Consider the following 14328-nt stretch of genomic DNA (forward strand, 5'->3'; position numbering starts at 1 on the left):
GTGAAGAAACCACATAAAAAATTAATTTCAAAATGCCATGGCAATGGACAGACAGGAAAGGCTTCTTCCACAACTTTAAAAGCCCTATAGGAAAGTGGAGAAGACCTGCCTGCCCTGTGTGTGGGTACAGTGAGGTCCCTGACAGACCTGAAGATGGGACAGTGGGGACAGGCTGAAGGACACTGTTTGGCCACACAGGGGGCTGTAACAGACTGCAGGACTGGGGCAGGAGGAATGAGCACAAACCCTTGCCAGACAGGCTGGGATGGCAGTGGCAGAGGTGATGAGAGCGGGCATTCATTCTACATGGAAAAAACCCCTGAGTTACTGGCCTAGCCTGAAGCATAATTTTAGTGCAGAGGGTGAAACCCAACCTTCTCTTTCAGTGTCACATGGGCTGTGACGTTGAGCTGGCAACTCAGCTGCTGCTGTTTCAGGAACGTCAAAGCTGTTTATCAGCCCTGAGCAAGTGTGGGAAAAACTTTGGCAGGGAGCAGGGTGAGCCCAGCAGGTTTTCCTTTCATTTCCTCTCCTTCTCTTTTGCTCACTAGCCCCTTTGCCTGGCGTCATAGAAGCCTGCGCTGAGCCAAATTAATGGTGATGACTGGGTCTGAGGGCATGAGCAACATCCCTGTGCACAGAGTGAGTGTGCAGGGGCACAAAGGGTAAGCCCAGACGTGTAACATGCACACGTAATTTTATTCCATGTCTTAAGGCAGGGGCTGGGAACCTTCCATGATATTGGTGCTATAGCCCCAATGCCTCCAGGCCTTTGAGGGCATCACTGGTGGAGGCAGTGATGTTGGCCCACTGTTACTGCAACCAGGAAGGCAAGAACAAGTGGAAAGCAGAATAATTGTTCCTACCCTGCAGGGTGGGAAAGAAAGGAATCTGAAGTAGATTCCTACTAATGTAGTGGTGAGAAGATTAATTCTTCAGTCTTCAAAAACAGCACTCTTTTGAAGGCACACACATTCTTGTAGATAAACATACAGGTCATCAGTCATGCACTCACACCTGCAAAATGCACGGTGCAAGGCAATTTGTCTTTGTTTGAAACAAAATATCATACTGCAGATATATGCATGACTTCATTCAGGATGCAGTTTCAGGCTCTATGCTGAAAGTCATATCAAACCAGAGGGATCTTTGCCCTCGAGTGTGTTGAATCAGTAGACACTCAAAGCACGTGTTTGGAAATTTATGCTAAAATCTTCAGAGCAGCATCTTGTCCTACATTTCTGACAGTTTTCTATGACTACTGACTGGATCATTAGTTTTGTTCCTCTCCCTTTACAAGTAGTAAGTGCTTTGATTGTTTAAAAAATTTTCCAAGCTTGCTCCATTTGTTCCTATGCCAAAGCAGATGTGAAGAATAAATCTCTAAGTGTCTGAGTCCATGCCATACATGCAGCCTCCTGGAAAGACTGTGAACTCCAGATCTTTATAGCCAGGGACCTCAGTCTATTTGCATGGGTACCCTTTTGAAATCGTTATTCCTTATAGTTAGGGAGTAAGCTACTGATGCTCTTGTGATGTGCCTTTCATGTGCGAACATCCTGCATTTTGCCTACAGCATCAGGATGCAGAAGATGCAGGATATGATACAACAGACAAGACCTCTCATCAAATGGTGTTTTGGGACTAGTATTTTGGGCCATCAGCAATTGCACACGAGCCAACTCTGGCGTCTCTGTTGACATCCATACGTAGTTCAGTGCATGTTGCTCACATATGGTTGGCACTGCCCTTGCCCTTGAGATAGAACTGCTGGGAAAATAAATAGGTCAAGTCTAGCTCAGACCTATCAGGTATTTAGATGCTCAACTCCTACTGAAATAAATGCAAGTGAGAGTTGCAAACACTGTTTGGATGTGGACTTCACTGACATTAAGAAGTAAACGGTGGTGGGAAAAGAGATGCAAGTTTGCAAGGAGTAAGTGCAACCACTAAAATGAAATAAACTTCAAGGTGAGAAATACACTGATTTTGTTAATGTCCCAAAATAAGAATATCATACTGTTTATAGATATTTCTTGACTAAAATTGACTAAAATTGACTTTGACAATGGATTATTGTGTTTCTTCGTATGCTCTTCATGATGGTTGGCATTTCCTGGTAAATTTCCCAGGTAAATGGCAGCATTTCCATGGTGTGCAGCATGGCTCGAGGCAGGAAAATCTGTCCCTAATATGAGAATTAAGCCAACTGTTAAAATAGGAACTGAACCAAATGCTCAGATCTCCTCCCCAAACTCAAACGAAACCTTCCTTTGAGGTTCAGGAATGTTTGGTTAATGTTAAATTAAACAATGTTGTGTTTCTACACATCCCGCTTTCAGTGAAGACTCCAAGCAGAAACACAAAAATATGGCAGGCATATCTTTGTTTACACTATTTCTGGCCCAGCTGAAACCAGGAAACATTGGAAATCTCGCAAAATAAGCTTTGCCTCACAGACTATTCAGGTTCTATTACTATAGAATTTGAATATATCAGGTTCTCTTGCTGTGACCCCACAGAATACAATATAACTCATGTAAATACCAATTTATTATTAATTTTTCACCAAATAACTGTGATAAACAAGTTTCCCAGACTATCAGACATATGAACTCCCCGTTTTAATTCAACTGTAGCAGCATACTATATAATTACTTCATATTCCTTTTATACTCCTTCTCATTGAGTCACTGGCTTAGCTGCCTAAAGACAAAATGTCTCTTGTGGTACACAACAAACCAAAGCACATCATAACAAAGATAACAAACCAGGCATATGCATGTTGTGCCTCATATTTGGTTTGTGGCTAATTCAAAATACGTAGTCCTAAATTTTGCTGCTTGATATCTCTTTGACAATTCTCTGCATTGGATTTGTAGAGCGCAAATATGAAGAAAACAGCATTGTTTTAGAGGAACACATTTAGCCATATAAAATCGCCCTGCAAGTCAGTGCAAAATTTTTAAAGCACTTTTGCGCACCAGACTTTTGCAAATGTTCAAATTCATATTTAAAGGAACATTTAATGCTATTGCTAGAAACCGTATCACTGTCAGCAAAACATAATACAGACAACCTTGATTACCCAGCTATCAGCTCAACCACAACAAAGTCATCCCAAACGATTCAGTACCACAGCTTCATGCTCGTTAGCCAGATTGTTTTCCAAATTCTAACAAGACACATATTAAGAAATGCATGTTAATCATTGTCCTAATGAGAACTATATGCAGTTAGCATTTAGAGTGTCACACAAAAGATACAGAAGGCGCGTATAGAATAAGTGCACTCTAAATTCAAGGAAACCAAATCCTTCTTTCCATTAGCATGTTTCAGTAAAATGACCCTCTCCAAAAGAAATTTTTAATGAACTAGCTAAATTTTTACCGGTATGTATATATGCTTCCATTAGGCATGCGGCAAAGTAAAATGCCATTCTGACCATGACTCTGAAAGAAAGACAACCACTGTCCCTCTTGCTTACGTACAAAAAACTGTGAGGATATAAAGTACTAAAGGCCTTCCCAGCATCTCTCCTGTGGAGACACCAAACTTCCAAATGTTTATGCCAGATGACTTCTGGAGCAAACTACTACTCAACATGCGTAAGAGTACAAGAATCTGTCTTTAAATTTATTTTCAAGTAATAAATAAAATACATACCTTACAAAATAAACCAGTTAATCTCATTTGGTAAAAGTGTAAAATTTATCACATTTGTGAGAATCTCAAAGGTGCATGAAGGTTTGGTTTGAATTTTCTAATGCAAAATATGTGCACTCCCTGCACTTTTTTGGTTATGTGAAGATAATAAGATTGAGATGCTGATGAAACAGCAAATAAAACAGGCATCAATGGAGTGGGTGCAAAAGAAAGCAAGATTGTCATGTCTGCTTAGATTACAGTGCCTTGCTGCCACACTGCACAGAGGACATCTAAAACCTGTGTCTCACATTCCTCCCTTCCGCCTCTCTACACAGGTCACAGGCTCTGTCTTTCTCTCCAGCTCAACCACCGGGTACTGTGTTAATGCTGATTCAGCCTTTACTAACTGCATGCATGAAGCACAGCTTTCCTTTTTTCAAACGTCTCTGGAATTATAAAGGTGTTTCCACACTCTCGCTAAAGACTGTTGAAAGAAGTTACAAAACACTAAAGAAGTTTAGAGTGCATCCCTTTGCATAGGTTAAAACTAGTATTGCCTTGAAAATTGAGTGCTGAAGTAAAATTGTCTCATCACACCCTACTGGAAGCCTTCTCCAAAAGAGAGATGCATAAAAACTTCAGCTTACTTCTTTTTGAAGGTGTACCTCTCCCTCCTTCACTTCCTTTCACACCATTCTCCCAAGAAACACAAAAGTAATTTTTGGCATGTCAGCAAGCACTACATGAAAAGAAACTATGCCAGTTTTCTTTTCAGAAAGAACAAAACTTAGCTCAAAAATTGACTACTAGCTTCCTGAAGAGTAGAAAGAAAGAAAAAACAACCAACCAAAACAGAACACAAAGCAAAATGAAACCTAAAGAACAAATTTACACAATTTTGATGCGTATCATTAAAAATTATATTTTTTACTTAGGGATGAGGTTTTACACAGGTCACCTTTCTTTTCAAGTTTCCAAGAGCAACAATAAAAATGACATCAAAATTTAGCTTTTTCTTCTAGACAGTACCATTGCTGCTGTCTGCTTATGCTTTGTGTTCTTGAAAAAATAAATGAAATCTTTGCAAAAGGAAAAACCAACCTTAAATAAATAGTATCTAGAAATATTATCTTATTGGTAACTATATAATATGGCAAATGCATCACTGAGCAGATTAATGTGACTGAAAGGTATCTTTTGTTCTATATATTTTACTCAGTTATATGCTTATGTTGTCTCTCAAGTTTGTTCTCAAAACTTAACAAAAATTCCAAAAAGAGCAACAATTAGCTTGAAAAATCAGCTTAGACGTCAACAACTGACTACTAATAACCATCCTCTTGGCTAATATGTGTTTGCACAGGGCAGCCAGTGTCCATAATCAGCATTCATCTTTCATCCTTGTCAGCTGGGCTGTCTGGCAGGTGCTGGGTGGGGTGAAGATGGAGGGGTCTACAATGCCCGGATGGATGTCAAAGAAGCGAGTGGAGGTTGTCACACTGTAGTTCTTGGTGTAGGTTTCCTGTACTGGGTAACAGTCTTTGACGGTGTAAATGCCAACCCAGGATTCCACTGTAACCAACCAGAAATGTGACAGTTTTAGGTGACAAAGCAAGATGAATGGGTCATGATGATGTCAGTCTCTTTTAATGCATTGCTTCTCTTTAACATTGTCTGTTCAGATTCTCATTGTAATTTTTTAAAATTTCTATTCTTTTCAAGCACTTCTAGCAGTTCATTATCTCAAGAAAACACTCAATGCTGATCTCCTCCAGGACATGATGTAGCAAGTCTGTCCCTTTTTTAACTTCAGTTTAATTCCACATTGTGCTAACGTCAGAGGTGTTCCCTCGCTCTCTTTCCCCCTTTTTCTCTGTTATCACCTCTACTTTCCCCACTATGCTATTTAGGCAGTGGCAGTAATACTGGTGAAGTGGTTTCCTTTAAATACCCTTTGCTTTTATCTCTCTTCTATTAACCTTCTGTGATCATTCTTTACCCATTCAATCATACTTCATCCCGTTGTTTTAGGCATTTCAAATCTCTTGGTAACAGAAACTCACAATGTTAAAATTACCTACTGTGATTGTAAATCAGTTCTGCTGAGGAATTCCTGTAACCAATTTTTCTAGTCCCGAGGACACTTACTTTCTCCCACCCAGCAATCATACACACTTATTTTCAGTACTTTCAGTTTTGAGTCACAAGCTGTACCACAACCACATTACCAGAAATAAAGAGATGGTGACATGAAACACACATGTACTGTATCCAAAGAAAGGGTGGCATGCTAAGCAATATTTGAATATACCTCTTTTGAGCATGCTAATATACAAAAACATTCTGACCTCAATTAATATGGTTTTGAGTACACAGAAATGGAGGCAACCTTCTACTGAACAAGTCTTCTCTCAGAATTTAAAATAAAAAATAATGGTTAAATATGATACTACCAAAGTAGCCTGTATCTCCCCTAAAACTTTTCTAATTGTAAAAGAAATATAATTTTACAATCCAAACCAATTCTAGCTGAAAAGTATATAGGTAGATAGCAACTTTCAGACATTATGTTTATGAATGATCGCACAGAAAAGCACTGGAGATACAAAATAATACAGGATAAAAATCACACATCATTAATTGAATGTATCTGGTTATAAAGTTCCAAAAAAATTCCAAAAATATCAGATCTGGAAAAAAATTATTACTGGAGTGAGTGATAACTTGTCTTTTGCAGAATATCAGAGGATATATCAACCTAGTTACAGAGGTCTAATGATCTTATCCTTCATTCTCTACTTCATTTGTTCTACTTTTACTCAAGAAAGAAATATTTCCTCTAGCTAAATGCTCAAGTTCATAACCAGCCTATATATTACATGACCATAACTGTAAGAGCTGCATTAGTTGAATAGTCTCATCAATTTCAAGGAGGTTTTAGAATTATTTTTATAGTTGTCTGGGTCATCAATAAACCATAGATGAAACTGAAGCCAAAATGCTGATAAATTTACATGCATTCCAAATCTAACATACTATACCTTGGAAAATTCAGCCTCAGAGTTCAGCTGCCAAGCGCAGAACTAAGCCTTGCAAGCAGATATTTCTTACCAGTATAGAGGACAACAAAATTTAGGCACACATTTCAGTGGCTGCAGAACCATGTGTAGACAAACACTGACAAAAAACCTGCTTTGATTCTGTTACACAGACTCCAGTTTGAGTGTGCCCCTAAATTATAGTACCAATTCTTCTTTAGATAAATTTTGGATACAGGCTGCCAGATTCAGACATGAAATGATGCTATTCCATGCCAAACTCTGTATGATACCAAATACAACGCAATCAAGTCCCCTGAAAATATTTAATCCTGCTGAGATATGACATTTTCCTAAAAAAATGCATTATTATTAAAATTATATTCTGTCCACAGGGCATTTTCATTACTTCTTCAGAGAACTTTATAGAAATATGGAAAGCTGGGGTGAAACACGAATAATTTTATTCTTCCCTGTGCAGAAGAGACACTGATTATTATTAAAATCAAACAAATGCAGGCACATACATTTCCTGGCTGGTTTTCTGTCAGACCATTCCTGTACCATAACTTCATCTCCAGGTCCCCCAATGTAGTACTGATCTTCATACGTTGAATTGGCAGGAATATCATATGGATCCCATGGCTCTGTCAGAGGAATCTTTGAGCAAAGCTTTGTAACTTGTTCAATCTGAAACATCACTGCATCTTTGTAGAGCAATATATACTCAAAGAACCTGAAACATTAAGAAAAAGCAATTAATATATACAGTCTTTTTCTATCCTAAGCAAGGACATTGCTGATATGTAAGCTTGCCTGTGACTTCTCAGTGTAAAAATATTTCCACTTGCATTAAAATTTGCCAAACTTTGAGAAACGCGAACCAGTTGGGCTGAAATTTCCCATGCTGGAAGTTTGTCTCAGCTGATTCTTTCCCAAATAAATAAATCAGACTGAACTGGTTCAGCTGTTTCTGAGAAAAACTGAGAGAAAAACATGTTATTATTCCTAGTTTTTTTTTTTTTTTTAATAACTGTTTCATTAAAAAGCTCCAGTGCCTCCATGTTTTGCAAAAAGGACTTAAAATTTTGGCAGGAGAAAAGTTTTTATTAAAAGTTGCCCAGATTTGGCTAAGTTATAAGCCTTTGGAAAAAATCTGCTTGCATAGGCTGGATAGAATCACTTATCCACAAATGTGGTAGAGCCTTCCTCTGCACTGGTTAGATGTGGTATCTACCATCCTCACAGATGCTTCTCCATGGCAACACACATAGCTCAAGTTGAACATGTTGGTGAAGGGAGAAGTAGATGGCCTCAAGTGCAGAACTGAGAGGGTCATCCTCATAAGGCAGTTTCTCCCTGGAATTCACCAGACCCAATAGTGAAAAGAAAAGCAGAAGAGCAAAATAGTAAGCCAGTGATAAGGACAGTTGTGGAGGTCAATGAGCTTGAGAGGCTAGAAGGTGAAGTCACCAGCATGAATAATTTATAAGGATTTAAATCCAATCTTCTAATGAGTATGAAGTGCCCAAGCCATGCTCTGAGGAGAGAAAATAAACATTTACATGGACACTTTCATCTAGTTTCTGTTTACAGTGGTCTGGTCTACCAGCAGTACTGTGACATTGCTTCCATACCTTCAAAAAGGAATGTCCTTACATTTAAACCGGACACAAAACCAGAGAGAAATAGAAAATCAAAATTATCAGAAGCATCAGCTTATGTTGAATACTGGAAATAGCAGAAACTTAACTTCTCTGGGATACTTTGCATTACTAGTCAGATGAGAAGTTGTTCAATGCATGTCTCAAATCATCGTCATGCGTGCTCTAAATAATTTGCAAAGGACTTACAGGGGTCACTTTCTAAACCCTCCAAAACTCTGCATTCATTATTAGAAGCTTCCCTTGAATATCGCAGCTCAAGTATTTGGCTACAAACTACTGTTATGCAGTGACTCTAGAGAAAAGGAAGGGAAGAGCTTCATCTTTCCATCTGTAATTCCTTGCTTCATTCATAATGTTGTCTCCTTTTCCTGGGGAAAAAAAAGGCTTGGGTGTCTTTGGACACAGATATCTACTTCACAAATCTGATGCTAGTCCCTAACACTATTCATCCTGTGCCATCGGGAAGATGGGAAGCTAGTGTAAAACGTTGCATAATTCATGTAATTGAAAAGATGATGCACAAAAGCAACAGCAGACCCTTCTCTATTTTCCAACTCCTGCATATTTCTCTTTGCAGTCCTCACATCCTTTTGGAGTGGATGCAAAGTTTACATAAAATTGCGTTGAAACCAAAACAATTTAGTTTTGATTTTTGCAATACACAATTGCACCAGACAGCAAGAATTTCATCCTCCACTGACACTGTGGTATTTTAAGGTTGCATAATAAGAAGCGTGTCAGCATGGTTAAAAGCATCTGAGCAACATTCCCATCACTTCTTGAGAGCATCATTTATCCTGCATGCACGGAAACATGGTCAGGCTTAATGCCCTTAGCCAAATTGAACAGTGATGGAGAATATAAAATGGGACAAGGAAGTTGACATGATGTAAACTGGGGTCCATCTCTCACTCACAACCTTGCAAAACATGGGAGGTAGCCTGTCCTGCTCTCCAAGTGGGAAACTAGGAACTTCATGCAAAGGGCTGACAAACTGCAAGGCTACATATGACCTTCCCCATGGTAAATCATTCTCCTGCCCGTATCTTAAAATATTCCTGCTTCTGCCACGACTTTCACCAACCTAAACTTGCCTGCCATTTCCTTAGTCAAAGGCAAGGTTTCCACAGTCATGATGTGCTACTGAATTATTCAGTGTATTTTTAAACTCTTTTCTTACATAAACCCAACCTGAGATCACATAAGGGCATACATAATTTTTATATCACATTTGGTCCAGAGAACATACAAGAACACTAAAATACACTTATTTATGTGTTTTCAATGACAGTTTAATGACCTACCTACTCCTCAGCTGGCTGCCCATCAGTGTGGACATACTGTTAGAGATCAAGGAAAATTACAGCCTGGAAAATCATTCTCAGGCTGGAGCTTCTCCTGCTCTCTCAGCTTCTTTCCCAAGCTGATAACGTGTCAGCTTCAGTAGGGAGAATTTCTCCCAGGATGATAATCTGGTCAAAACAGAATGGAATTCATAATAAAGATTAACACCTGGTGCAGGCTGTGGGACTCATCCTGAAGTATGGTCCCAGAGGTGTCTTCTCAATTATCCAATGAGCTACCGTCTTGTCTTAGCTCTGTGGAACATACTATAAAAGTACAAATTGTTCTCTCAATAAAATAAACGTTTCTTTCCTATCTTGAAAGATGACCATGTAGCTGTGTAGCCACATCCAAAGGGTTAAATCCTTAATCCGACAGCTACACAGCAGTTCCCACAGAAGTGGGATGAGAAATGCCTTACAGAGGAATCTATCACCATGTTTGAGACATCTGAGTGATAATACAATGATTTTGCTAAAGAACATAAAATCCCAATGTATTAGAAAAGCATTACAAACTACTAGGAATAAAAACTAAACAGTTACATTTCTTTTTTTATTTAAAATCCTCAATTAAAACTTAATTCACACAGAAATTTTACTCACATTTTTAACAATCCTGCAGACAGCAAGATGAACATCGTGGAACTCCAAAGTAAATAAAGATGAGGCAAATCCAAACAAATCAAACTCAGCACCATTCATCTCTCTGGCAGCCATTCTACAGAGAAAGACGCTCCACTTCTGACATTTTTGGTTCTGGGAGAGGTGGACTGAACATATGTGTAAAAGACACCAGTCCTAGACCTCAATGGGCTGCTGGGATGAACTCTGCCTCTGTGGTGGCAGGCACACGAGAGGAGATCTGCAGAAAATGTCGTTCTGCTCACTGTGCATTACAGCCTTGGGTAAGCAGGGGCAAAATTTACACTATCCCTGTTCAACTCAGACGTTCCTCACATTCAAGTTTCATACAGAATTGCTCTATGTCCTGGGAATAGCCAGCACAGAAACCCAAGATTACATAGGATCTGAGTTTAACAGCGTATGAAAGGGGAATAGTTAAGTTGTTGTTTTTAAGTATTTACTAGCCAAAATTAATAGCAAAATGTGCACGAGTATAAAAATGATACTTAAAAAAAATAAAATAAGAACTATTTCCTTCTTTTTGTTTTCAACCAGCCAAGTCCTGAGTATGCTGCCTCTATTTGTTTTAGGTGCCTGAGATTTCATTGGATTCTTGAGGGGAAGCACAGAGTCCAGAAAACAGGTCTTGGCAAAGAAACAGAAGATAAAATTATTTTTAATTAGTTTGTTTTTCCAGAAAAATGTAATATATTTCCAGCCTATGCCCACCTCTAATATTATTTTTAGAATAATTTAATTAAACTGCAACTTCAAGAAAGTCCCAACTTAAAACCAAGTGCCTCAACTAGGCCTCAATTAGGCACCTTGAAACAGATTTGAAGAAGTTACTTGGACAATTATCCTATTTGCCTGACTGAGATTATTTCCCTTCCTTTCTTATCCTATTCCATCTTACCCTGTCCTATGCCTCACCCCCTTGTACACTATGGGACTCTCTCATGATCCTTAATACTCTCTTTGCACCTGAAAATGGATAAATTTCAGCATATAAAGACACACATGTTTTTGCTCCCATGCTTTAAAGAATTTTTCTTAACTCTGGACCATATCCTGCACAAATAATTCCATTGATTTTTCTGGAAGCAATCATGTCAGATAGGTGGGATACAGGTTGAGTTCAGTACTTTCTTCTCCCAAGCTAAGCAAAGTATTTTTCTGAATAAGAGACCAATCAAGTTAAATGCAAAGCCAGAATACCACGACTACACAATCACAAGGTGAAACACTTGTGTTAAGGACATACTGCAAGGATTGAGTGTGTATCCAAATACTATCCTACCTCTGAGAATGCTCATGAAATCTGGGGAGATAGAGAGTTCCCTCTCAGGACACAGCCCAGATAACATAGAGACACTCCTGGACCCTCACAAAGGCCTTAACTAATAAAGTTGTCTTCTAAATGGGTGATTTTTTTTGCATGTTAATAATGCAATTCATAACAGTGAAGTATTTTTCAACATTTGTCAGAAAAAAAAAATCATTAATGTTAAGATCATGCTACCAGCTCCTTTTCAGGTGCTCAGTCTGTATCCTGTGCTGGGTCCCTCCCAGTTCTGAAGCCTGCTAGCCTGCCCATCATCTAACCCATCTGCCTGACTCCCAGGGTCTACCTCTGCACTTCCAAGTGCTTCCTTGTGAGAGCCAAACGGAGAAAAAGGAGCTGCTTGCTGTCCAACTGCCTTTGTAGTGACTCAGAGGAGCAGAGACACTGTTAGTGGCATGGCAAGACCCATGTGATGTATTGAAGAATATGAGACAAGGTCATTTACTAGAGAGAAGCAAAATAATGGTCTGAGATTGAGACTGGGTAATAGAAACTCTTTCTGTGCTAAAAATGGCTCTGCATCATTTTGCTCTGTGGCTTTGGACAATCAACTTACAGTACCAGAGTCTTAAAATGCTGTTTATTATTTTTCTTTGATTGCTGTAGCACTGGAGAGACACAGATCTGCGATCACAAACCAGTTGTGTGAGGCGTTGTATGTAACAAAGAACAAAACCACAAATCCTGTCCAAAAAAACACTGAAACAATGGTAAAACAGACTTTACTGCAAAGGTGTACTGGGGTTTCTTGAATCCAGGGCTTCAACCAGTTGATTCAGCTGTAGCTATTGTAACCTTAAAACTCTCACTCATGTTAGGCAGGACTTATTATTATCTAGTAGTATAAAGCTAGTGAAAACAGAAGCAAAATTTTATGTATTATTTGTATCTGAGATACTGTATTACTCAGCAGGAAATAGTATTTCCTATTCACTATCTCAAGCGGAGGTCACTGCAATTATTTCCAAGCTAACTTTACTTTCTCTTTTGTGATTAAGTTAACACTTGAAGCATCTTTCTGCCTTTGTCGTACTACTTAATTCTTTGCCAGTTCTTTTTGTAAAAATACATTTTTAAACATTTTGAAAGAAGCTAACCCGACATCTAACTAGAAGGAATTTCACTGCAAATATCCCAAACAAATTCTCTGTTCTAATGTGCATGGATAGGTACATCCTTACATTTAATTCTTGAGGTATCTTGTATCCTCTTGTATCATTGTGGGATAAAATACCCCACAATGATACTACTCTTTTCTTACACACTTTTTACTGAAGATGGACTGGTAGAATGGGAACCTCTACTAGAAGTGTGACTACATAACCCCATCTTCTCTGGTCCTCAGATCAAGTTCAAGAGAGCAAAGCTGCCAAGCAGACATGCAGACAGTTGATAAACACTCGTCAGGTCAAGAACATTCATCTGCTTTTGGAAGGATCTGGCAAGCTGATTTCAAAAGGGAGAAGCATTTGTTTTTTTAGTATATTTATGGGAACTCCTTTCCTCTTTCCCATGAAGTTTTTGGTAATTTCAGATTTGTGTTTTTCTTCTGGTATTTCAGACCTCAACAACAACAGTAATTTACCATATTTGATCTCACATGTTTGGCAGTGGTGCAGGACTATGGTATATTGTACAAATACAGGACTGTGGAAATACATGTGACAGTAAATGTAATGTATTATTGTGTAAAAGCAATATTCTTTAGTCTGACTTAAATCACTTGCAGATTGTAAAGGCTTTCTTTTTATTTCTTCATTTTCAAGGAGACCAGGCCCCCTGTATCAGGTATCTAATTAACAAGGTATGGGATGACCTTTGACCACACTTCCCGTTTCTGAAGCAGAATTAGCCAATAGTAAGTCCTGTTAATTATGCAGTTGGTATAGAAAGAAAATCTTAAATACATGAATCAAAAGCTGCAAAGTCAAAGCTCCACCAGCTAAAGGATGACATACTTTTGTGATTTAAATTATGAAACTCAATTAAAAATTATTAATTTCTTATTATTGTAATTGTTTTCCCATAAATTGGATTTGTTATTTTGGCACACACTAAGGGAAAATCAGCTCTTCAGCAAGAAGTCTGTTTCCCTTGTTGTCCCTTTTTGGCTATTTGACACTTCTTAATAATCCACCAAGTCACACCCCTGAGAACAATGCATTGCAATTGAAGTTGAAATTCAGAAAAACAATAAAGCATTTTGTTTAAGGGACTTGTGTTTTGCAAGAGGCTAAAAGAGGCACTGCCCTTAATAGAGAGCATCTGTGTGTTTCATAAGTAACAGTATATTTGTAATTGGAGCCCTCAGTAGACAACAACACAGCTCAAAATGAAAGGAATGGAAGATATGGCCAGCATACCATAATGCTTTCAAATGAATCAATGGAATAATCTCTTAGGCAATATGGTATATGCTAGCAAAACCACATGATATCAAAATATACTTGAGGTTTTCCTGTTATGGGTTTGTAAAAAAGTCTAGTACAATGAGGCTTCCATGAGTAAGTTAATAATAATAAAGGTTACTGAAAAATCACAGCAGGGCTTGAAGGAGACCAAAAAGAGTTCGGAAGGCCAGGATTCACCTCTCAGTATATACAAAAGACCTTAGAAAAGACGAAATAAAGAGGGAATTGACAGAGGTACATTATAATTTA

At 38.4% G+C, this 14328-nt stretch overlaps 1 protein-coding gene across 1 annotated transcript in view; it reads right to left on the reverse strand.

The window, feature by feature from the left end:
* Positions 1-2535: 2535 nt before the first annotated feature.
* Positions 2536-14328, reverse strand: part of LOC106862566 (mammalian ependymin-related protein 1) — a 32551-nt gene continuing 20758 nt past the window's right edge. Inside the window, exons 2-3 of the mRNA XM_014891664.2 lie at positions 7214-7422; positions 2536-5220 (exon numbers count right to left, since the gene is read on the reverse strand). Coding sequence (XP_014747150.1) covers positions 5030-5220; positions 7214-7422 — 400 coding nt within the window. The 3' untranslated portion in view covers positions 2536-5029. The remainder of the gene's footprint in view (positions 5221-7213; positions 7423-14328) is intronic.

This window comes from Sturnus vulgaris, chromosome 1 (genome assembly GCF_052056855.1).
Source record: "Sturnus vulgaris isolate bStuVul1 chromosome 1, bStuVul1.hap1, whole genome shotgun sequence".
In the NCBI taxonomy this organism is placed as follows: domain Eukaryota; kingdom Metazoa; phylum Chordata; class Aves; order Passeriformes; family Sturnidae; genus Sturnus; species Sturnus vulgaris.